A 25,028-nucleotide genomic window follows, 5' to 3' on the forward strand; every position below is an offset into this window, starting at 1 on the left:
AGAAACCAAGACCTATAAACAAACTGCAGGACATACCACCAGCGCTTCACCAGAGACTCTCACTGATGTTACCTAGTCAAGGTGACAAAACATCTGAAAATAAACTTCAAGCTCAGCAAGCTAACTTACATACTTGCTGTCTCTAGAATTCGGAAGGTAAAGGGGTGATATGATCAAATTCTTCAAGATATTAACAAGAAAAGACAGGGTAGATAAAGATAAAACTACTTTTACTAGTTGGGGATTCTAGAACTAGGGGACATTGTCTAAAAATTAATGACAGACTGCTCAGGAGAGCTATTGAGAAGCATTTCAACAAACAATGGGTGGTAGGTGTTCAGAACTCTCCTCCACAAACAGTAGTGGGTGCTGGATCAGTTACTAATTTAAATCTGAGAGCTAAATTTTTGTTGAGCAAAGGTGTTAAGGGATATGGGCAAAGGAAGGTATATGCAACACAGGAACAGACAATCATGATCTCAATGAATGGCAGAACAGGCTCAAGGGGCTGAATGGTCTACTCCTATAACATCACAAAGACAGATTATTCCATTAAACAATGATTGACCTGAAATATTAACTGTTTTTCCATCCAAAAATGCTACCAGACCTGTGAAGAATCCGAACATCTGTTTTCAATTTCAGATTTCCAGCATTTTGCCTTAATTTCTCTAGACAGGGCAGCCAGAGTCAGCAATGGATTAATGCCCACAAATATTCAAAAGCTGCTGTATTGAACTCAGAACTTATCCAATTACTTTTTTTTTTAAATGAAGCTTATAACCACCAAATTGAAGCTCTGTGCTTCTCCCAGTTTGTACAGAAACAAGTACATGATTATGCATATTTCATCCCAGTCATGCTCTGACCAGCTGAAGAAATCAAAGAGCAGGAGGTTAAGCAGAGGATGAGGCCATTCAGCTTATGTCATGTCTGTGCTGGTGTTCTAAAGGAATGATTCACATAAAGCCATCCTCTACCTTTTCCCCATGGCCCTGCAATTTTATCATTTACAAATAATGATCAAATTCCATTTTGATATTCTCAACTGAGCTTGCCTCCACCACTCTCAAACAGTGCATTCCAGGTCCTGGTCACTCGCTGAATAAAAAGCCACCATTGCTTCTTTCGCCAATTACTTTAGATGTCCACCCTCTGGTTCTTGACCCTTCCACTCATGGAAACCGTTTTCTCTTTATGCCTTCTGACCAAATCCTCCTTGATTCTGAATACTTGTATCAAACCTCCTCGCAGCCATCTCTCTTCCAAAGAAGCAGGTCCAACTTCCTCGATCTTTTTGTCTAACTGGAGTTTATCATCCTAGAACCAGGCTGTGATTCTCTTTTACAACCTTGCTAACATCTTCATACCCTTCCTGAAATATAGTGCTCAGAACTGGATGCAGTACTCCAGTAGAGGCCAATCATTGACTTATACAGGGGTCATTACAACTACCTTGCTCTTGTATTCTGTGTTCCTACTGCTAAAGCCCAGAATGTCATACACACTTAAATACTCACTGTACCTGTCTGGCCAACTTCAACAAAACATTCACATTTTTGCCCAGGTCCTTCCCTGCTCCTTTGCCCTTTATCTTATGTTTTCTCTCCATGGTCTGCCTATCAAAATGAGTTACCTTGCACTTCTCTACATAAACTTTCACTAGTCACTTGCTCACCCATTCCACCAACCTAAGTCCTTTTAAAATTTGACATTATTCTGCTCATGTTCCACAAGAGTTCTCAGTTTCATATCATGTCAATTTTGAAATTGTGTTCAGAACATCAATGTTTACGGCATTAATATACATTAGAAAAACCAAGCTTCGAATACTGATTCTTGGGGAATTCTGAGAGAAACCTCCATCCAAGCCAAAAAAACAAGGGTTCAACATTACTCACTGCCTAACGCCTAGCCTGTTTTGTATGGGTGGTGCGATTGTCCCTTTTAATCCATGAGCTCTATCTTTGCTCAGAAATATGTTTTGCAGCACTTTAATAAATTCTCAGTTTGATTCTGAAAGTATAAGTTTTAAACTCTCTCTGTTGCAACAAACAGATCCAGAGATTCTAAATATCAAAATGTGAAAATATCAATATAACATTCTAAGATCAATATAATTAAAACATTTCACCAAAATATTTTGTACAGATGTTTCAACATAGTTTACTGTACCTAAATTATTTATCTCCAAAATTTTCATACTTACTAAATCCAACCATTTTATCAGGCACTTTATACTCTTCAGACATTATAGTCCTGAAAATAGAATATTAAAAAGTGCAGATTTAAATAACTGTATGGAAAATCCAGGTTTACATGCACATGGCAAAATAAAATTACCTATGAAGCTAGATATACTTCTCCATAATTGTGTCAAAATTACACAATAACTGGTTATTTCCATGTCTTAACAACAATGAAAAGGGACAGTGATTTTACGAAAATAACTGGCAGGTCTCAAACTAGTTATTTTTTGTCCTTCTAAATTTTCAAGAGTGATTCAGTTAAAAAGCAGGTAGTTCTAGTATTTATGGTTTCCGGATGGAAGGATGGGTGAAGGACTGAAATCAGGTGACTATGGGGAATTAACTATGGGAAAAATGGCATGTGTTTTGAATAATTACTTTGTCTCAGTATTTACAGGAGAAGAGGAATATGGCTCGCCAGAAAGTCCCGAGGAAATTAATAGTGGATCAGAAACAGGAACTGAACAAAAGTGAACTAAATAAACATTGGCAATGAGAAAATTAACAAAATTAAAGAGTGACAAATCCCTGGAACCTGACAGTTTCCATCTGAAGTATAAGGGAAGCACATTGCAGATGCCCCAACTATAATCTCTCAGAGTCCCTAGTTACAGGAGTTGTCCCTCTGAAATGGTAAATTGCATGCCATTCTGTTTCAAAAGAAAGGTGAAAAATCAGAATTGCAGACAAGTTAGCCGAACATCTGAGGAAGGAAACTGAGGGAATTTTTAAGCAAGGATGGGGAAACTGAACACATTGGAAATTTTCAGTTAATGAGACAGCCAGTATGGATTCATAACGGGTAGGTCATGCCTGACAAATCTCACAGAATTTTTCGAAGAGGTGACTAAAGTACTGAACAGGGAATTGTGAATGGATGTCGGCTATATGGACTTTCAGAAGGCATTTGATAAAGTCCTACATAAAAGAAGCCCACAGAATGGAGGGTAAATTACTGACATGGCTGGGAAATTGGTTGAAGGGTAGGTGGCAGAAAGTAGGGATAATGGGCAAGTCTGCAAATTGACATGTTGTGACCAGTAGAATCCCACAAGGATCTATGGTTGGGCCTCAATTATTCACATTATTCATTAATAACTTGGATAACAAAAGTCATACATCCAAATTTGCTGATGACACAAAGTTAGGCCACATTGTAGGCAGCGTAGCAGATAGGATAAAATTACACAGGGACATTGATTAACTACGTCAATGGACAAAACTGTGTCAGATGGAGTTCAATGCATGCAAGTGTGACATTATCCATTTTGGACCGTAAACTGGATGAATCAGGATACTTTCTAGATGATATGAAGTTAAATACAAATGTTCAAAGAGACTTGGGGGTTCAGGTGCATAGATCTTTAAAATGGAACAAACAGGTGTAGAAGATAAAAAGAAATCTAATTGAAGTCGGGTCCTTATATTTAGAGATCGGAGTTCAAGGATGCTGGAGTTCGATGCAGTTGTACAAAACACTGGTTAGACTGGGCACCATACATTAGGGAATATATGTTGGCCTTAAGGGGAGTACAACGTACGTTTACAAGAATGAAATCAGGACTTAGGGACTAAGTTTGTGAGGAAAGAGTATGTAAATTAGTCTGGTTTTCTCCAGAATTTAGAAGATTAAAAGTTGACCTGATCAAGTCTTCGAAACTATTGACAGAGAAATGCAGGGTAGGCAGAATCAAACAATTTTCACTGCTTGGGGATTCTAGAGCATTGTCTGAGAATTAGGATCAGACCATTCATGAGGGGGTTTAGGAAGCACTTCTATCTACTTTTCTAATCGAGCTGCTCAGAGATGTTATTACAGACCTCTGGAGCAGATGGAACTTGAACCTGGGCTACACAAAAAGGCAGTAGATATTTGGAACACCCTTCCACAAACAGTGGATACTGGATCAGTTGTTAATTTTAAATTTGAGATTTTCTTTTGTTAAGCAATGATATTAAGGGATACGGTCCAAAGGCAGGTATACCGAGTTAGACCACATTCAACCAATATACCATTGAATGGTGGAACAGGGTCCAGAAGCTGAATGATTTAGTTCTGTTTGTAGATGTATTTTTCATCCTGAGCAACCATTCTATAGTTCTACAATTGAGAGGTGACTGCCGCAACCACACATGTAACATAACTAATAGAGAAACTGTGTAACAAACCACATCAGACAACTGAAACCTTGAGTAGAGGTAGTGCTGTGGAATAATGAGCCATACCTCAGACCTACATTTGTCTGCAGACTGCCAACTCATGTTAATTATATTGTCATAGTATTGGCAGTTCTACAGTCCCTCACTTTCTAATAAAACGGTGTGACAAAAGGAAGGGATACAAGAAAAAAAAGTTAAAGGCTATTTTTACTTGTAGCATTTGGCATCAATTGCTCTGGGGAGCTTACAATTATATAAAACACTAGCACAGATACACAATAATTACAACAATCTGTTCCTTACCTTTGATGCACCATTCCCCCAAGCTGGTTCACTACTGAGAAAAGGGAAAGGAGAATTAAAGTCTGGAAGCACAAATACACCTTGTGCAGATTTCTCCCATACACTCTTATTCTGCTGTTAACACACAGGAGCCTCCAGAAGTACATTCCAGATCAGACCTTATTGAAATGAGATCTGCAATTAAAATACCTGGATCGATACTGCAACCATTACTTGAAGTTACAATCTGCACACAACTCAACAGCAAATACCGTAACAATAAAAATGGTACAGATGAAAATATAACTTCATAAAGAGAATGAGTGGGCAAAGTCACAGCAAATGGAATGTTGACGGAGAGGTTCTCCACTTCATCCCGAATATGATAACACAGGATACTTTTGAATGGTGAAAAGTAGAGGTCCAAAGAGACTGGGGTCCACGTTATTAAAAAAACAACATGAACAGGTACAGAGAACAGTCAAAAAGGCTAATACCATGGAGGCTTTCAAATCTAAAGGATTAGAATACAAAAAGAGTGGAAGCCCTGTCTCAGTTATATTGAGGTCTGGTTTTGCAGCACTTTGAGTACTGTGGGCAGGTCTGAGTGCCAATCACAGGAAGGATGTATTGGCTTTGGAGAGCGCATAGCATAGATTTACTAGAATGACACCTGGAACTTAAGAATTCCCTTAACAGGGCAGACTACACAAGCTACAGTTTACTTCTGAAATTTAAAAAGTGGTTTAATCGGCTTTCAAGGTATTAGGAAGACCACAGATAGACAAAAAGAAAGTACTTCCATTGGTTAGGGAATCTAAGGCTAAGGGGCATTAGAGTCTGATCATTAACAAATGAAGTTAGAAGACACTTTCATGCAAAGCATGTAGAAGTTTGGAACTTTCTTCTGCCAAACAGCAATCAACACTGGACCAATTGTTATTTTTTTGTAGATTTTTGCAACCTGAAGTTATTGAGACATGTGGGGCAAACTACATAAAGTTAGGTCACAGAAAGCCATGATCTCACTGAATGACAGAAGAGGGTCAAGGTGCAAAATGGACTTTTGTATTCATATGGATGTACATAATAAAAGCATTATTTATCAACAACTCACTGCAGGTTATTTTAATTCCAATGTGATTATATAAATATAATCCTTCAGAGTGTAAGTCAAGTGAATTGAGTGTCCTGGCTGGCAGTATTTACCTGGGCAACACGTCAGATAACTTTGAAAAAAAACAAATGAGTGGAAGTTTGTCCAGCAAAGCTCTCAGCATCCAAGTAACCAAGATACTGAGGCTAAACTACCTTGACAATCACCCAGTATTTAGGCAAAAGCCTTTTCCTTTGTTACATACAACTCAGGGTACGGTTCTGTCACCTTTGTGTAACAATTCTTTACAAAAGTTAATGAAGTCAGCCAGACAATGCTTTGAACAGCTGCTAGATAAACCCTGCAAGACTGGACTAAACTAATTCCACCATGAATGACACTTTTGAAGCACTAAGGCAACAGAATATCAAGCAGTAAAATCACTGCACATGCAACTAAACTTTCAAAATTCATTCAACAGAAAAATTAATTCTTACTGTACTTTGAAGGGAAGACTGCAGCTCTGAGAAACAGTTACACACCTGTATTTATAATAAACAGCTTAGCGCCAACCAAGCAAAAACTTTCCCATACAAACCCCCACCTAGACAGGCAAGTTTTCAGTACAGCTAGACATTATTAAGACGACACCCAAATTGACTCAAAACATTTCTCCACTCGTGCTGCTGCTTTTCCAATGGCCAGTGGCAGATAAGCAGAGAAGCAATTTACAAAGCAGATGGACAATATCAGGACATACAACTTCGAAAACCAGCAAAGACAGAACTCCGAAAGCATCAGAACTGAACTGTGACCTGCAACTACTTTAAAAGACAGGTTTTACAGCCATTTTCAATTCACTGTGTGCAAACCAGTCCCAGGAAACAGAAAGCTCAGCCAGCAACAGTCACCCAACTATAAATGCAAAAAGGCCTCCCCAACTGTTTGCAGTGGAAGGTGCATTTACAAGTGCTTTTTCATATACAAACTTTTAAAAAATAAAAAGCTGAGGCTGAAAGTTGAGAAAATATATTTATATATCTATTTTAAGATTAGGAAACAAAAACTAGGATAAAGCCTGACAGTACAGTGCAGTGTGTTTTTAAAAAGTCAGCTTATCCAACAACTTGTATTTAGAAAGAACCATTGGCATAGAAAACCATTGACAGAAATCATCAGAATAAAAATGGACCTCCTAGCCAAAAGAAGATATTGGAACAAAGACTGAACATGGCCCTTAATTCTAAACTAAACCCAAGAGACAGGCAATTTCTTCCTGCAGAGTTGAATCAAACTTGACTGACAGTAAAAACGACAAGCAAAAACACAAAACCGTACTCAAATGATTAAAAGATATTTAAAACTACCACAGAAAACTGCTAGCAATTTTACGGTGAAATTAATCTTTAACAGGATAAAGAGTTAAAGCAGCTCCATTAAACTTCTAAAGAAAGCCCAGAAATGATACACTGGGAAAGGAGTCATGCAAATACAGAATTATATTTCAATTCCACAGGCTAAGATAGATTGAACAGATGATTTATAAAAAGCAGGGTCTATAACTTCTAACTATAAAATGAAGACATAAACAGTTTGCTGGTAAGGAAGGAAGAAAGACAAAAATGCTTGAATAAAAGAAAGCATAAACTGAGCAGCAATGTTTTCAAAAACTACATATTACAATTAAGCAATGAGAAAATACTCTAATGTCATTATTATATATAAAACACAAATTGCAGTATCCTCACAGTAAACTGGCCAGTGAAAGCACCAATGTTTTGTTGTCAGTCTTAACAGGTTACCAAAGCAGCTTTGTCGATGTGACTTCAGTCTCCTTGTACTTAGCTGCTTACAAAAAGTCTGACAATACATAAGCCAAGGTTCAACTTCAACTATTAACCTGGTTTCAAATTCTCTACAGCCACTAATCACCATTATTTTCTTAGAACTAAAATAATGAAAATATAGTTCAAAGAAAATCAGTTTCAAATTGACGAGAGCTTCAGCATTTACTTAGAACGTTTGTTACTAAATGTTATTTCCAGAGACCAGTTTGTCTTCTGATGCACTTGTGGTGAGGTTTCCTTCATCAGCTAACAGATCAAAACTTTCACCACTTGTCCTTCACTTAAAAATGAAGGAGCAACTGGTAGTTAAAAAATTTTGAAATAAGGCATCATACAAAGACAATTTTTGCTTCATGCAAAGATCTTTTCATTCAAGGAGATGCATACTTCCACCAACAGAAAATTACGCGGACAAGTCCCCAACAGTTTTATAAATTACTTCAAACTAACTGCCTTTTTGCACTCAGATCAAGAACTGTGAAGTGCAGAACAAAAATGGTGGACTCAACATTTTTTTTAAATGATAATGGAATTAAAAGCCATGAAATGGCAGTACAATCAATTTAACCACAATGCTCGGCAATAACAATGTATTCAAGTTAAGGTTGCAATAAAACTAAACCTTTACCTCCCTGTTGCTGTAGTGCCTACCACTGGTAAGTGGGAGTCAAGTATACATGGAAAGATCAAATTCACAACAGAACGAAATGCACAAAACAGAAATATAGGGGAGATAAACTAATGGTGCAAGAGATAGTGTAATATGCACAGGGATTCAGTTCCTTGGATCACTGGGATCTCTACTGGGACAGAAAAGCCTGTTCAAAAAGAATGGTTTCCCACGAACTGGAAAAGGACCATTAGCCTGGTGGGGAGATTTGCTCATTTTATTTCAGGAGTCTGTAAATCTTTGGGAGAAGCGGCTTCCTAAGTGACAGTGCAAATAGAAAGACAGATAACAATTAGAAAACAGCAAGTTAATTAGAAAAGATAGATCAGAGCAAGTCAGAGAACAAAGTAACTCTGAATAATTAAATTGTGTTTATTTCAATGCAAGCAGTCTTACAGGTAAGGATGAAGAACTCAGGACACGTTTGGGAAAATGGGACTGGAATATCATAGCTATTTCAGAAATTTGATTGTGAGAAAGACAGGACTGTTCAATGCACCAGGTTTTCAATGTTATAGGAAGGATAGAAAGGGAGGGAAAGTGGAGGCGAAGCGGTATTTTTGATTAAAACATTACTATTGTAATTAGAAAAGATATTTGAGGGATCATTTAGTGAAAATATATGGGTTGAAATTAGAAGAAAGAAAGAGATGATCACCTTAATAAAATTGTACTATAGGCCACCCAATAGTCAAAGGGAAATTAGGGAGCAAATATGTAGTGAGATCTCAGATATATGTAGGAATAACAGGGTTACAATTGCAGGGGATTTTAATTTTCCAAACATTGACTGAGGTTGCCATTGTGTTAAGAGTTTGGATGATGAAGAATTTGTTAAGTATGTTCAAGAAAATTTTCTTTATCAATGTAAGCATGCCTATTAGAGAAGGAGCAAAACTTGACCTTCTCTTGGGAAATAAGGCAGGGCAAGTGACTGAAGTATGAGTTGGGGAACACTGAGCCTAGTGATCATAATTCCATCAGTTTTTAAATATTTATGGAAAAGAATAAGTCTTCCATAAAAGTTAAAAGTCCTTAAGCGCAGTAAGGCAAATTTTAATGCTTAAGACAAGAACTTTCAAAAGTTGATTGGCATAGACTGTTTGCAGGTAAAGGGACAACTGACAGTGAAGGCTTTTAAAAGTGTGATAAGAGGAATTCAGAGGCATCATATTGTTGTTAGTGGAGTGTAAGGCCAGTAAAAGCAGGGAACAATGGATGAATAAAGTATTGAGGTTCTAGTCAAGTTAGATATAGACAACTGTGATCAAACAAATCTCTTGAAGATTATAGTGTAGGGGCATTCTTAAGAAGGAAATCAGAAAGGCGAAGAGGGAAGATGAGATAGCTTTGGCAGTTAAGGTTAAAGATAATCCAAAAAGGTTGTACATTAAGAGCAAGACAGGCATTCGAGACAGCAGAACGCCTTAAAAGATCAACAAGGTTGTCTTTGTATTGAACCTCAGGAGCTGGGAGAGATATTAAATGAATATTTTGTCAATATTTACTGCTAAGAAAGAAATGGAAACTGGTTAACTCGGAAATAAATATTGATGGTTTGAAAACAGTTCACATTACAGTAGTAGTGCTGGAGGTCTTAAACATAAAAGGTAGATAAATCTCCAGAACCTGATCAAATGTATCTCAGACATTGTGGGAAATTAGGGAGAAACAGCAGGATCCCTAGCAGAAATATTTGTATCATCTCTGAACAGGGGGGAGTACTGTGGAAGACTGGAGGGTGGCCAGTGTTGTCCCATTGTTTAAGATAGGCAGTAAGGAAAAGTCTGGAAACTATAGACCTAAATGTCTGACATTGGTAACGGGTAAGTTGCAGGAGGTGATTCTGAAAGATAGGATTTTGATGTATTTGGGGAGCAAAGGATTGAGTAGGGATAGTCAGCATGGTTTTGTGCGAGTAAAATCAGGTCTCACAAACTGGATTGGGTTTTTTAAATGAAGTAACCAAAAAGACTAATGAGGGCAGAGCGGTACATGTTGTTTACTTGGACTTCAGTAAAGGCTTTGACAAGGTTCCGCATGGTAGACTAATTAGTAAAGTTAGATCACGTGAGATTCAGAGTGAGCTTCCAAATTGAATATCTAATTGGCTTTATGTAAGGAGACAGAGGTGGTGGTGGAGGGCTGTTTTTTTGGAGTGGAGGCCTGTAATCAAGAGTGTTCCACAGCGATTGATACTAGTTCACTTTTGTTTGTTGTTTATGTGAATGATTTAGATGAGAATACATGAGGTATGATTAGTAAGGTGGCAGATGACACCAAAATTGGGAGAATCATGGACAGGGAAGAGGGTTATCTAAGATTACAAACAGATCTTGATCAATTGAGTATCTGCCACCGCGAGCCCATTTAGAGTTTAATTTGGATAAGTGTGAGGTATTGCATTGAAAGTACATACAACGACATGATTTATACAAATTAATTGTAGAGCTCTGGCTAGTGTTATAGAACAGACACCAGGGATGCCTTGAAATTTGCATCACAAGTAGACAGGTCAAACAATAAATTGAAAAGGCTGGGATACTTTTCATTGCAGCGTAGGAGGTTGAGGAGTGACTTTGTTCAGGTTCTTAAAATCACGAGGGGTGTAAATAAGGTAAAAGTCAGGGATCTTTTCCCAAGGGTGGGAGAGTTGAAAACTAGGTGGCATATTTTTCAAGGTGAAAGGAGAAAGACTAAGAAAGGACATGGGGGCCAATGTTTTTAGAGTGCTTGCATATGTGGAGTGAACTACTAGAGAAAGTGGTAGTTGTGAATACAGTTACAACATTTAAAAGATATGTGAATAAGTTCAAGAAAGGTAAAGTTTGGAGGGATGTGGCCAGGCGCAGGCAGGTGAGACGAATTTAGTTGGGGGAACATGGTTGGCATGGATTGCTTGGTCCGAAGGGTCTGCTTCCATGCTGTATGACTCTAGATAACGTACCACCAGTGTAGCTTTGTTCTCCACCCAAGAACCACCTATCGCACCAACAATCATGACAACTTCCTTTGCAGGGAACAGAAAACAGCTTTTTCAGAATGGATTCCAAGCATGGAGTAAAGAGAAAATACAGTGTCCCTTTCCCCTGTCCATTAATGGCAAGCATCACCTTCGCTTAGTAAGTGACTTGGCTGCTCCATGATCTCTCAAACCAGCTGTCAAACAGCATAGAATTTGCATGTCTTGTTTATGTTATACCACCATGGTAAGTAACTGACCTCCTTGTCCTAACCTCACAGAAGCTTGAAAGTTATACCAGCATATCAAGAGTCATGGGTGCAAGTTGATGTACTGCAGCTCCAATATCATGCTTGTTCTGGCAGCATTTTGAATTTAACAATAAATGCAACCACAACACAGCACAAAAAAACTCTTAAAATCAAGCAGTTAAACAGAGAAAGAAAAAAAGCGCTGAGCAAATGACTTACCCCCATCATCGAGTGTTCGTTTCTGAGTCCCATAGCCGTAGACTGCAGGATCTACCACAGGAGTAGAATTGTTCAGGTGTGAACCAGCATCTATTTTAGCAGCAATCTTTCACAAAGAGAGAAAAAGAAAACTTAATATTTTAGAACAAAACAAATACTTCAACTGTTTTGCACTGAAATATTTTGCTTTATAATTGAATTTGGCTGTAATCTTAGATAGTGTGTCCTTCATCAGGAATGTGGGGATGCCCACAGGGGCTGAGATAAATGAGAGAGGGTGAGGCTGGGGAAAGATAGCTAGGAATGGGGAGGGGGGATGAAGAGGGCTGGTGGAAGTCATGGTGATAGGTCAGAGCAGAGGATGGAGCAGATAGGTGAGAAAGTTAATGGACAGGTAGGGCAGTGCCGAGTTTTTTGGGGGCTGGGGGGAGGAGGAAACTAGGAGGAGGAAACTGGTGAAATCCACATGATCCTAGGTAGGTGGAAGACAAAACATTCTTCCTCCAGGCATCGGGTGCCTAGGATCTGATGGTGGAGGTGGCCCAGGACTTGTATGTCCTTGGTGGAGTGGGAGGGGGAGTTGAAGTGTTCAGCCACAGGGTAGTGGGGGTGCTTAGTGCGTGTGCCTCGTCTCCCCAGTGTAGAGGACACCATATTGGAGAGCAACGGACACAGCAAATGACATGTGTGGAGTTGAAGGAAAATCTCTGCTGGATTAGATTAGATTACTTACAGTATGGAAACAGGCCCTTCGACCCAACAAGTCCACACCGACCCGCTGAAGCGCAACCCACCCATACCCCTACATTTACCCTACGGGCAGTTTAGCATGGCCAATTTACCTGACCTGCACATTTTTGTGACTGTGGGAGGAAACCGGAGCACCCGGAGGAAACCCATGCAGACGCGGGGAGAATGTGCAAACTCCACAGTCAGTCGCCTGAATCAGGAATTGAACCCAGGTCTCTGGTGCTGTGAGGCAGCAGTGCTAACCACTGTGCCGCCCACAATGTGGAAGGATCCTTTGGAGTCTTGGATGAAGGTGAGGGGGGAGGGTATGGGTGCTGGTTTTACACCTCTTGCGGTGGCAAGGTAAGGATTGAAGAGTGGGTTGGTGGTGAGGGTGGTGGAAATGGCAGTGGATGATGCTTTGAATTTGGAGGTCGGTGGTGGTTTCTGCCCTTGTTGTGATTGGAGGGATGGGGCTGCCCACTTCCACACCTCTGCCATTTGAACCACATCCCTCCAATCACAAGGACAGAACAACCCCCCCCCCCCCCCACTCCCCACAACCTCCAAATACAACGCATCATCCTCCGCCATCTACACTACCAATTCCCCACCACAAAATGACCCTTCACTCCCAGCACCTTCCCTTGCCACCGCAACAGCTGTCATACCTACGCCCACACCTCCCCTAACTCATCTCCAACCAAGGCCCCAAGTATCCTTCCATATCCGGCAGAGCCACACACATCTACCGCATCTGTTGCTCCCAGCGTGCTCTCCCCTACATTGGGGAGACAGGACACCAACTTGTGGAACAATTCAGAGAACATCTGAGACACACGCACTAAAGAACCCCACCACCCTGTGGCCAAACACTTCAACTCCCCCTCCGGCTCCACCAAGGGCATGCAAGTCTTGGGCCTCCTCCACTGCCAAATTCTAGTCACCCGACACTGGAGGAAGAACACCTCCAACCACATGACATCAATGTTGATTTCACCAGTTCCTCATCTCCCCTCCCTCTACCTTATTCCAGATCCAATCGGGAGAAAGTGAGGACTGAAGATGCTGGAGATCAGAGGTGAAAATGTGTTGCTGGAAAAGCGCAGGTCAGGCAGCATCCAAAAAGCAGGGGAGTCGACATTTCAGGCATGAGCCCTTCTTCAGGAATGAGAAAAGGTGTGTCCAGGAGGCTAAGAGAAAAGTTAGGGCAGAGGAACTTGGGGGAGGGGCACTGGAAATGAGATAGGTGGAAGGAGGTCAAAGTGAGGGTGATAGGCCGGAGTGGGAGTGGGGGCGGAGAGGTCAGGAAGAAAATTGCAGGTTAGGAAGGCAGTGCTGAGTTCGAGGGATTTGACTGAGACAAGGTGGGTGGGGGAGGGGAAATGAGGAAGCTGGAGAAATCTGAGCTCCAGATCCAACCCTCCAACTCGGCACCGCCCTCTTGAACTGTCCTACCTGTCCAACGTTTTTCCCACCTATCCACTCTGACCTAGCACCATCACCCCGCACCTGCATCTACCTATCGTATTCCCAGCTACCTTCTCCACAGCCCCACCCTCTCGCCTATTATCTCTCAGCCCCCTTGGGTCTCCCCTACATTCCTGAAGGGCTTATGCTAAAAACATCAACTCTCTTGCTCCTTGGATGCTGCCTGACCAGATGTGCTTTTCCAGCACCACACTTTTTGACTCCAATCTCCAGCATTTGCAGTCCTCACTTTCTCCTCCCTGTAATATTAGGTAGCATCTTCAAAAGGTCAACACTTTAGAATACTTTTGCTACAGCAAGACACTACAGGATTTGCCATAGACACAAGTAAGAGAATGGGTGGAATTTTAGAAAATAACTGAAAAGAAATATGTATATGAAATTCTTTTGGGATAGATGGGTAAATCAATGTGCAAGTGTTAGAACGGATTAAGAGTGTAGAAGGACAGATTGGCTGAAAGCTTTGTTCCTAGTGGTGTAGTGCAAAGAGAGCTGACACAGTGGATCAGTTAATGAGGACTGGTGGAAGATTTGTAGACAAAAATAAGAATTTTAAAGTTGGTGTATTAAGAGAAGGAGAGCTAGCAACATTCAGTATAGATAGGAATATTTGACCATGGACTGTGCACTTCATCAAGAAATCATATTATTCCATTACTTGTGTCAATAGAGACTAATGTGCTTTCTTCATCTTACATTCTCTACAACAGGTTCAGTACAAGGCTACACTATTCCTCAACAGAAAGAGTCAGTAAGCAAATCAATATAAATGTCGCAAGATTCCAGGTACCATTATTGTCATGTGCTATATAGTGCACTAAACATTACTCTGACCTTACTAATGCCATCGTGAAATGAAATAAAACAGAACTCCTTATAGCCCCAGAAGCAATTTCAAATGGAATGGTCACAGATGGTAAGTTCCAAAGTTTTGAGAAGATGTTGACCAGTAAAATGTTTCTAATAAGTAAGGATTACTCTTGGGAGGCAGCAGGGAATTAACTGTACTCAGAACATGCAGCATGCCTGCAAATCTTTGAACATTTATGCATAGGAGCTCAAATACTGCCAATTGCTCGCCAAGGCTAAAGTAAGGGGCATGCTCAAAGAAAGATCTGGATTTCTCAGTGACAAGTAACAATATGTTTGCCTTCATTCATGTGTAGTTATGACTGATTCCATAAATCAAGCCAACCCTAAATCATTAGAGATTAAGTAATTAACACCAATTGTAATTCAAGTGCAGGGTTTCACAAAACTAAGTTAAAGTATCAATGGATTACTTAAAAATTGTTTATTCTCACTTTCAGAAGTGAGAAAATACAATTGTATTGAAAAAGACATAACAGACAGAAAAGAGTGGGGATGGGTGGGGTCAGTACAGAAGGCAAAATGGTGAGAAGGCTTTTCAGATGGAATTAGCATTTTAAAAAAACAGACTACTAAGGTCTATTGAACATTTCCAGTTTCTAAATTTTTTTTTACACGCTGAAGAATTTAGAATTCTAAGGAACCACTAAGAAGAAATATTCGACCATCCATACAATAAATACTGCACACATCAATTTCGGGTAGATCTATGGCAAACTTATCAGATTTTTCAATACATTCTATAAAGTACAAGGTTGCAAACATTGTACTGACTGTCAAAGGAGAAACCATATACAAACATGGATGGATACTGATCCCTGAATGCCAACCAGATTTGGCTGAGCACAGGGTATTTGAACATCTGTCTGACAAATTACTGAAAGGAGAGCTTTTTGCCATTGTTTTTGGGAACACTGATTGATATTTGCCTGAGAGTACAGAATATACGAGCTGGTAGGCACTAAGTTGTTTGATTTCATATAATGTGCGTAACTTGTTTGGGTAGTTTTGTCGCATTCTGCTCTCCCTAGAAATATTTCATTTTACCTAAGTACACTTTAGTCATGCGCCAGCCTTGACTGTGATACTTTAGGTGGGTAGCACATTAAAGTTGTGAACATGCCAGGCTGCACGCACAAGCACATTTCCCAGAAGACAGGAATGTCTGGCTGATTTTCCAGTCACTTAAGCAAGTGTCTTTGCTGTCACCCAGGCTAAAGTTAGCCAAGTCAAATTGTTGAACTGAACCTTTGGCTTTCTGGACTTTTAATGCTCAATTACATAAGCGTTTTACTAACTGAATCCTTGGGACATATGTACATTAAAGCAGCTTTTTCTGAATTCTCACCAAACCCGAAAACAGCCGCATTTATAATTTCACAACTTTTCAGATAATTTTGTGAACATAACCATCCAACCAACGCAAAACTTAAGTCCCCAGATTAAGAATGCACACGCACAGTTACAAGAATTTGCCTCGTAACAATAAGATACATTCTAAAATATTGCCTCAACAGTTGCAATAATTTAAAGTTTCACAAATGCATGGTTTTGTCTTTAAAAAATATTTTCATCATACTTGGGTGTGGTTGTCAAAGCCAGTAATTATTGGCGAGCCATCCCCAGTTGGCCATGAAAAGTAATTGGAAGCTTAGTTCTTGAACCAATGCTGCAGTCTACAGTGGAAGTGCTGCCACAATGTAGTTCAAGAAAGTTCCAGAACTTTGACCCAGCAACAGCAACATATTTTGAAGTCAGAAGGCATGCAACGTGGACAGGAATGTGCAAATAATGGAGTTTCCATTAAACACTCTTCTAAATAGCAGAAACCAATAGTAGTGGGAATGTTGAAGAGACTTTGATGAATTGCTGCAGTTTATCTTGTAGATGATACTACACTCACCACACACTAATGGTTAAGCCAGTAAGTGTTTGAAGTTGTGGATGGGGATGCAATCAATAGGTTCTTTCAACCTAACTGAACTTCAAGTACTATTGAAACTACACTCATTTGGGCAAATGAACATCCCATCACTTTTATGTCTTGTATATGGTGCATAGGCTTTGGGGAATCAGTTAACTTGTTATTCATAGAATCCAAACCCTCCAATCTACTCTTGCGCCGGTGTTTGTACAGGTGGTCCACTTAAGTTTCTGGTGAATGGTGAACCCTAGATTGTTGATAAAAGGGAAGATGCTGCAATGGCAATACTATTCATTGCCAAGGACGTGGTTACACCCTCTTGTTGGAGATGGTTACTGCCTGGTACCTGTGTGCCATGAACTTTACTTGCCACTTATCAAATCCAGCCTGAATGCTAATTAGGTCTCATTGCAAGTGGACATGGACTTTCAGTATTGGAGGGTAATCAGAGGTAAATGTTCCAACAGACAGATTTGAAACTGTTGAGCTCTAATTAGTCAAGTGTTAAAAAGGATCCCTCAAATTACTGCCCAGGTAACATTAGTGGTGCTTTAAAACAAATTCACTTTATGACTAGCCTATGAAAATTAATACCAAGCAAAAACAGATAGTGGTCAGTCACTCTGCTGCAATTGTGGAATCCTAATTTGTGTAACAGCTGTCAAATTTGCCTATATAATTGTCATGACATTTCAATATAGCTAGCTTTGAGAACAGCTTTGAAACATTTCAGTTGTGACAAAGCACTTTATAAGTACTAGTTTTCCCCATGAACAATGTTCTTCAATGTACTAATATTTGTACAATATTTTGAATTCACTCAATAACAGAGCTGCAACCTTGCTATTACATGCAGCAGCTTAAATTACATTCTTTAGGGAACAATTCAAGTTTTGAAAAATAAAATCTATAACTGTTTAGCTGGATGCTTTGTACTATTTCCCAAATGCCTGCATTAAAATGTCCACCTTGGCTCACTTGGCAGCAATCTTGTCTGTGTCAAGAGGCTGACTCAAGCTTCACTGTCAAATTTAACAGAACCTAGAATGACACTTCAAGCCAATACTATTGAAGAACCAAGCAACTTCTTGGATACATTTAAACAAAGTACAATTAAAGACAGCCAAGAGTTGTTCAGCTATCATAGCTTCAAATCATCACTGAAAACATCAACCATCAGTTCACACATTTATTTGCTCTTGATGGGCACTTACTGTGTACAAATTGGTTAACATGACTGCCTACAGCAGTTGACAACACTTCTAAAACTACTCACATTGTAAAACAGTTAAGGGCACCAAAAATAAATTATTATTAGAGGTACAGCTTTTTCTCTTCATGCATCCAATATTACATGCCACTGAAACCCTAGCAATTGGGGTAAACCTAAGAATAGACCTCAGTTTTGTAATTAACTGGTAGAGGAGGTAAGGAAGAGGTTGCCAAGTGGATGGGGAAGCTATTCCTTTAAGCATTCTAGAAGCTCAGTGCAAAGTCAAATCAATACCATATGTATGTACTACTTACATTCTCATTCTTCCCAGAGAAAGCATTACACAGCATAGTTGAAAGTGAACTCTGCCAGCTATTGAAGAAACACCACTGGTCTCTCACAGTAGTTTGATCATCAGCTGATGCAATCCCAGGAACAGCTTGCTATAGTTTTTAGTAAAATGCTCAGGAGCATTTTAAAGCTGAATCTTAATGACTTTGGGCAGCTAGGAACACAAAGATCAGACATCAGCAAACTGGAAAGTGGCAGCTTCACACTGTCAATGCTTACAAAAATTCTCTAACTGGTATTAGGTTATGGGAATATTTGAATATAAGAACATAAGAAACAGCAGTAGATGACTGTCCACATTCCACCCTTCCTGGCATTTAAAAATGTGTTAATTCTGTCAAGCCTTTTCAGCATAGTGCATACTTCAACAAAGTCACTTCACTTGAAGGATTTATCCTCTTTAGCACAACCTCCCCAACTGCTCCACCCCTCAATTTTTTTCTACTCTCTTCAGAAGATACAGGCTAATACTGAATATTATTTCACTCAGTCAGTGAGATCCAAATGGGACATCATTCAAGTGCCCACTTTCCATCAATGAACCCAGCAAGTCTCTCAGGTGATTTGCATATCAACCCAATCATATTACATTCAGCTGAGGGCTGGTACAGCACAGAGGTAGCATTTTCAGGCACAGCTACTCCAGTATTGTTTCACACGAAGTCTCAACAAGTTGATAAAAAATCTTTCACCTTCAGCCACCATACACAAATTTTTCAACCAAGCTCATTGAATCAGCTTGACTCGAGGTCTCAGAACATGGCACAGAAGCCAACAGTTGTCCCTATCTAATGCAACAATTTTAGCATGCTCACACCAGAGATGGTTCCATAAAACATATTGAAAGACAATATTTTCAAAGATATTTCTAGTAAAATTTCTACACATTCATAATGGTGTAGATTTAGTGTCCCAATCCTGTTATTAGAATCACTAAATAGTTACAGACGAGAGGCTGACATTTGGTCCACTATTTCTATGTTGACTCTCTGTAAGAGTAACTCAGCCAATGCCACTCCCTTTCTCTGTAGGTCTATCAACACTCTCTTCAGATAATGATTTCATTCAATTTTGAAACCCACAATTTAAGTATTCCATTTACTGAGAATTCACGTCTTTAAAAAGTTGTGCTATTATTGACACGAATGTCCTTGCATCTGGAAATATGTTTAAGTTCATTGACACAGCAGAAAACGGCAACAAGAGGAACAAGTTGATCGTCAGAAAGCAGAGTGGAGAAATTGCATAGTATTTAAATAAGAAAAATTATACACAATTGTTTCACCAAACATTCGCCTCAGTGCTATTGACTAAGGCTGTAGATGTGCAGGCACTGTACTTTGGTATGTACATTCTTGACTGTGAGGCTTTTTGTGATTGATGAACCTATGAATCCTTATTGTCTTAGTTCATGATTGTGTTCACCCGAAATCTCAACAGCTACCAGACGTAATGTGCTTTGTTTAAAAAAAGCCCCCCTGCTAGTACTGTTAGTTGGAACGCTGTGTTATTACCAATATTTAAACTGCATGTAAACTGAGACATACTGCACTAGATAAAGACAGCTAAGCAATGTTATGGCACATGGATAGCAAGCTAAGCTAGATCAGCCTCACAATCACCAGATTTGCAACACAGTGAAATTAAAAAATTCAATGACTCTCAAAATTGCTCAATTGTTCCTAAATGGACTTTACAAAGAACAGAACTTGGACACCAAGTTTATGACTTAAACAAAAATTAATTTATTATTAGTGTAACTTCAGCAGATTTCAGATGAACAAAGCAATCTAATCAATATCAACAATCTAAGCCCAATGTTCTTTGGGTATAAACCTTATTCTCAAATGGACACCCAGTAAAGGGATAAATTATCTAGTGTTCTTGGAGTCATAGTTAACCTGCATCTTTCCAGGCCAGTTCCCAACAGCAAACACTGGTCTCTTGTTCTCTCCTTTTCCAAATCAAGCTGCTGTTCAAAGTTCAAAATTTAATTCTCAACTGCAACTCTCACATATCTCAGCTCCAAACCAAAAACGAGAAACATAGAAGGAAAACATAGTGATCGTCTCAACAGCAATCTACTCTTTAGAATGAATCTAATATACAAGGATGATGAAACTGGCGAAATTAGGGCTGATGTACAGTTATTGTAACCAATAGGAAAACAAAAAGGAATAGTCTACTGTACACTAATTTAATTTTCAATTTAAATTTAAAAATACATATTTTCCTGATAATTACAATACCCCATCACTTTTTATGCACCAGACACCATCAATCTCTGCAACAACACAACAGAAAATCTATCTTCTACCAGCATTATATTACACTCAGTGTGTTTAGATGTGTCATAAACTTTGTTTTAACTGTAACAGTAGCATCAATCCAGTAATATGGAAAATTGCCCAGGAATGCCCTACCCACAAAAAGGGACAAATCCAACCGGAGCACACACAACTCCATTAGTTTACTCTCTATCATCAGCAAAGTGATGGAAGATATTGTTGAAATGCTATCGAGTGGCACATATCAAGTGGCAGCATGCTAACCAATGTTCAACTGGGTTTAATCAGGGCTACTCAGTCCCAGACCTTATTACTGCCTTGGTCCAAACATGAAAGAAATGAACCAAGTTCAAAAAGTGAGGTGAGAATGATTCTCCTTGATTTCAAGGCAGCATATGACCGTTTGTGGCACCAATGGGTTTGTGCAAAACTGACGTCAATGGGAATCAGAGGAAAACTTCTCTACTCATTGGAGTCATACTGAGTACAAAGGAAGATCGTTGTGGGCATTGGAAACCAATGTTCTCAGGCCTAGGACATTAGTGTAGGAGATCCTCAGGATGGTATTCTCAGAATCAACCATCTTCAGCTGCTTTATGAATGACCTAACGTTTTTCATCAGGTGAGTAATGAGAGGGGCTTTATTGGTGATTACACCACTCAGCACCAAATGTACCTCCTCAGATACTGAAAGAAGTCATGCATGTTCTGAACCAAGACCTAGACAACACTGTGACCTGGACTAAGTGGCAAGTGCCAGAAATGATCATTTGTAACAAGAGAAAACATAACCAACTCCCTCTTAACAGGCTGACATTAACCTTGCTGAACCACACATCAATATCCCAGGGTTACCACTGACTGGAAAATTAACAGGATCAGCCACAGAAATTCTGTGCAGATCATAGTTTTGGAAGTCTAGCAACAAATTACTTTACTCTCCAAAGGCTGGCTACAGGGCATGAGCTTTGATTGTGATGGAATAACTTGGACTTGCCTGGATGAGTGCAAGCCCAATAACCCAAGAAGCTCCATTCCATACAGAACGAAGTAGAATGATTGGGACCTCATCCAACATCTTACGATACGAACATTATCCACTTGTGGTACACTACTGTAGCACACTGCATTTACAAAATGCAATGCAGCAATTTCCCAAGCCTCCTTCTACAGCATCTCAGGGACACAACCTCTACTCGAGGAGGACAAAGACAGAAGATGCCTGGGAAAAACCACCATCCACAGTTTGCCCTCCAAGTTACATACCATTCTGCCTTGTAATATTGTGACATTCCTTCACTGTTGTTAGGCCAAAACCTTGGAACTCCCATCCAGACTGTAGTGGTTCAAAAAGGCGTCTCACCAGCACCAAGGGCAAGTAGAAATATGCAAAAATATTAGCCTAATTTGCAACTCCACATCCCATGAATGAATAAAAAGCATGTAAACTTTCCAGAGCACCATAAATTACAAGACATTTATCCATCTATTCAACTCATTCAGTAGTACACATTAGAGAATGCACATCGAACCAACCCACCAAAGTTGCAGGAAGTTAATAGGATAGAATGTGTCATATGTCAAAAGACTGCAGAAAATGAACTGCTTAACTGGAAGTTATCACTATTTGCAAAGGACTCCAATAAATGCTGAAAGTCTTTAACAAACGATCAACAGATTATTTTAGAAGCATCAAAACATTGAAGTCTTACAGATGAAGTTGGAACCCAGAGACACATTTAAGAGTTTTCTTCTGTCAAGGCCAGGTCTAATCAACTTACTGACGTTAATTAAAATCATGAATAAACACTATTCATCTAATGTGGACATAACTACAGGTCTATCTTGTTGCAGTATGATGCTTATGAGTTTATAACCAAATTTAATTTTTGTGTCACTTGCTCCTAGATTCATGGAAACCTATCTTAAAAATAGTACAAGGAGGAGAATCCTGATTGTCGTATTCTAGTTTACAGGATATATCACATGTAACATGACCTCTTCAACTTCAGAGAGCTGGAATAAACAGACTGGGGCTGCAGGCTATAAATTACTAGTCAGATTTATTGAATAGCAAATCATGCAAATGAGACTGCAGATTTACAAGTTATTCTCCTCCCCAGAATATGGAACACAAATGCATTTTTGCTGCTCTAACACAACATAAAAGGAGATCTTTGAAACTCAAGCCCCTCATGCAACAGTTTACACATCTGCCAGGCACGAAGCAAGGTATCAAGATAAGTTATCAAAAACAATTTAAGCTTTGAAACAAAGGGAATTAATTATTTCATGAAATCCATCTGAGGCTGTACTTCCCTTGGATAAGCACCTCCAATTTCCTAAGTCCCACTGATGCCGATATCCTTTGGATGTTTTTACCATAATATAGATGCTACGTAAGTGCATTTTCTCTGGGTTGTAGCTCCCGAATCAGTTTTTTTTCTGGGCCAGATTTAGGAGCCAAACATTTAAAGAAGTACATACCTCATTTTAGCTCGTATCAATCACACACCAAATGGATGAATGATTTGCCAGTTGGACACCAAAAACAGGATTTAGGGTATCCAAACTAGAGAAAGTCAAACAAAAAGTACATGAATAAAGAGGGATACACAGCCACTACAGGGAAAATGTGGAATATCTGTAGGTGCTGGTTCAGATATTCAAGAGGTACAAATAGTTGTCATATTCCCAAAAGACCATAGGGCTGCTCTCTTAATAGAGAGATATGACTGGTGGTGGTTTAACCTGAGGTTCACCATGAGAAGGCAGGACCTTCTGGCTAAGATCAGTCAGAACAGGAACTGAACCTGCACTGTTGGCATCACTCTACATTGCAAACCAGCCGAGAGGCTAACTGACCTTCCTCTTGGGGAGACAACCTGTATTATAATCTGCATCATGGCCTTCTAAGTAACTTTTTAAAAATAAATTTGACCTTCCAGTTATTAGCTGAGATGTTGTCATGACAAACTTTCATGCCAAAGTCCTGGAACTCCTTCCAAACAGCATAGTAAGTGTACCTCCCTGATCCTTAAGAATCCAATTTCATCTTGGAAAATAAGGGGCACTTAAAAGTATAACTACTTATAACCTGAAGTTCTCATCACTTTTCTGGGACTTTGGAGACTCCCAGTCTATCTACTGATACATACATGATTCTGCCATTGTATCACAATATGAACACCTTATACCATCTTCCCAGTAAAATAATAAACCACTCAGGCTTACTGTCAGGTTCAGATCAGGACATAGAGAGAGTAATAGAAATGTACAGCACAGAATCAGACTCTTCAGTCCAACTCGTCCAGGCCAACCAGATATCCTAAGCTACTTGCATCTGCCAGCAGTTGGCCCATATCCCTTTAAACCCTTTCTATTCATACACCCAGTAAGATGCCTTTCAAATGCTGCAATTGTACCAGCTTCCACTGGCAGCTCATTCCATAAATGCACCAACCTCTGCATGAAATAGTTGCCCTTTGGTCCCTTTTATATTTGTCCCCTCTCGCTCTAAACCTATGCCCTCTAGTTCTAGACTCTTCCACCCCCCCCTCCCCCCCAGCTCAAAATCCTCCAACATTGGCAGCATCCTTGTAAATCTTTTCTGAACCCTTTCAAGTTTGATAACATCCTTTTCTGATCTGAAGGAGGCCTGAATTGCAGAATTGCAATATTCCAAAAGTAGCCGAACTAATGTTCTGTACAGCCACAACCTGACATCCCAACTCCTGTACTTAATACTCTGACCAATAAAGGAAAGCATACCAAACACCTTCTTCACTATTCCATCAACCTGCGACTCTACTTTCAAGAAGTTATGAACTTGCACTCCAGGATCTCTCTGTTCAGCAACACTCCCCAGGATCTTATCATTAAGTGTGCAAGTTCTACTCTGATTTGCTTTTCTAAAATGCAGCACCTCACATTTATCTAAATTAAACTCCATCTGCCACTCCTCAGCCCATTGGCCCATCTGATCAACATCCCGTTGTAATCTGAGGTAACCTTCTTCACTGTCCACTCCACCTCCAATTTTGGTGTCATTGCAAGCTTACTAACTATACCTCCTATGTTCACATCCAAAATCATTTATATAAGTGACGAAAAGCAGTGGACCCAGCACCGATCCTTGTGGCACACCACTGGTTACAAGCCTCCAGTCTGAAAAACAACCCTCCACCACCACCCTTTGTCTTCTACCTTTGAGCCAGTTCTGTCTCCAAATGGCTAGCTCTCCCTGTATTCCATGAGATCTAACCAGTCATCCAAGAGAAACCTTGTTGAATGCATTACTAAAGTCCATATAGATCACGTCCAACATTCTGCCCTCAATCTTCTTTGTTATTTCCTCAAAAAGTTCAATCAAGTTCACGCAACATTATTTCCCACGCACAAAGCCCTGTTGACTATCCCTAATCTG

At 39.6% G+C, this 25,028-nt stretch overlaps 1 protein-coding gene across 3 annotated transcripts in view; it reads right to left on the reverse strand.

Annotated features, from left to right (window-relative positions):
* Positions 1 to 25,028, reverse strand: part of fubp3 (far upstream element (FUSE) binding protein 3) — a 108,534-nt gene that overhangs the window by 61,456 nt on the left and 22,050 nt on the right. For all 3 annotated transcript variants that reach the window (XM_060841507.1, XM_060841508.1, XM_060841506.1), the window contains exons 2-4: positions 11,737 to 11,842; positions 4,713 to 4,746; positions 2,210 to 2,259 (exon numbers count right to left, since the gene is read on the reverse strand). In XM_060841507.1, coding sequence (XP_060697490.1) covers positions 2,210 to 2,259; positions 4,713 to 4,746; positions 11,737 to 11,842 — 190 coding nt within the window. The remainder of the gene's footprint in view (positions 1 to 2,209; positions 2,260 to 4,712; positions 4,747 to 11,736; positions 11,843 to 25,028) is intronic.

The sequence above is a fragment of the Hemiscyllium ocellatum genome, chromosome 21 (assembly GCF_020745735.1).
Source record: "Hemiscyllium ocellatum isolate sHemOce1 chromosome 21, sHemOce1.pat.X.cur, whole genome shotgun sequence".
NCBI classification, from domain to species: Eukaryota; Metazoa; Chordata; class Chondrichthyes; order Orectolobiformes; family Hemiscylliidae; genus Hemiscyllium; species Hemiscyllium ocellatum.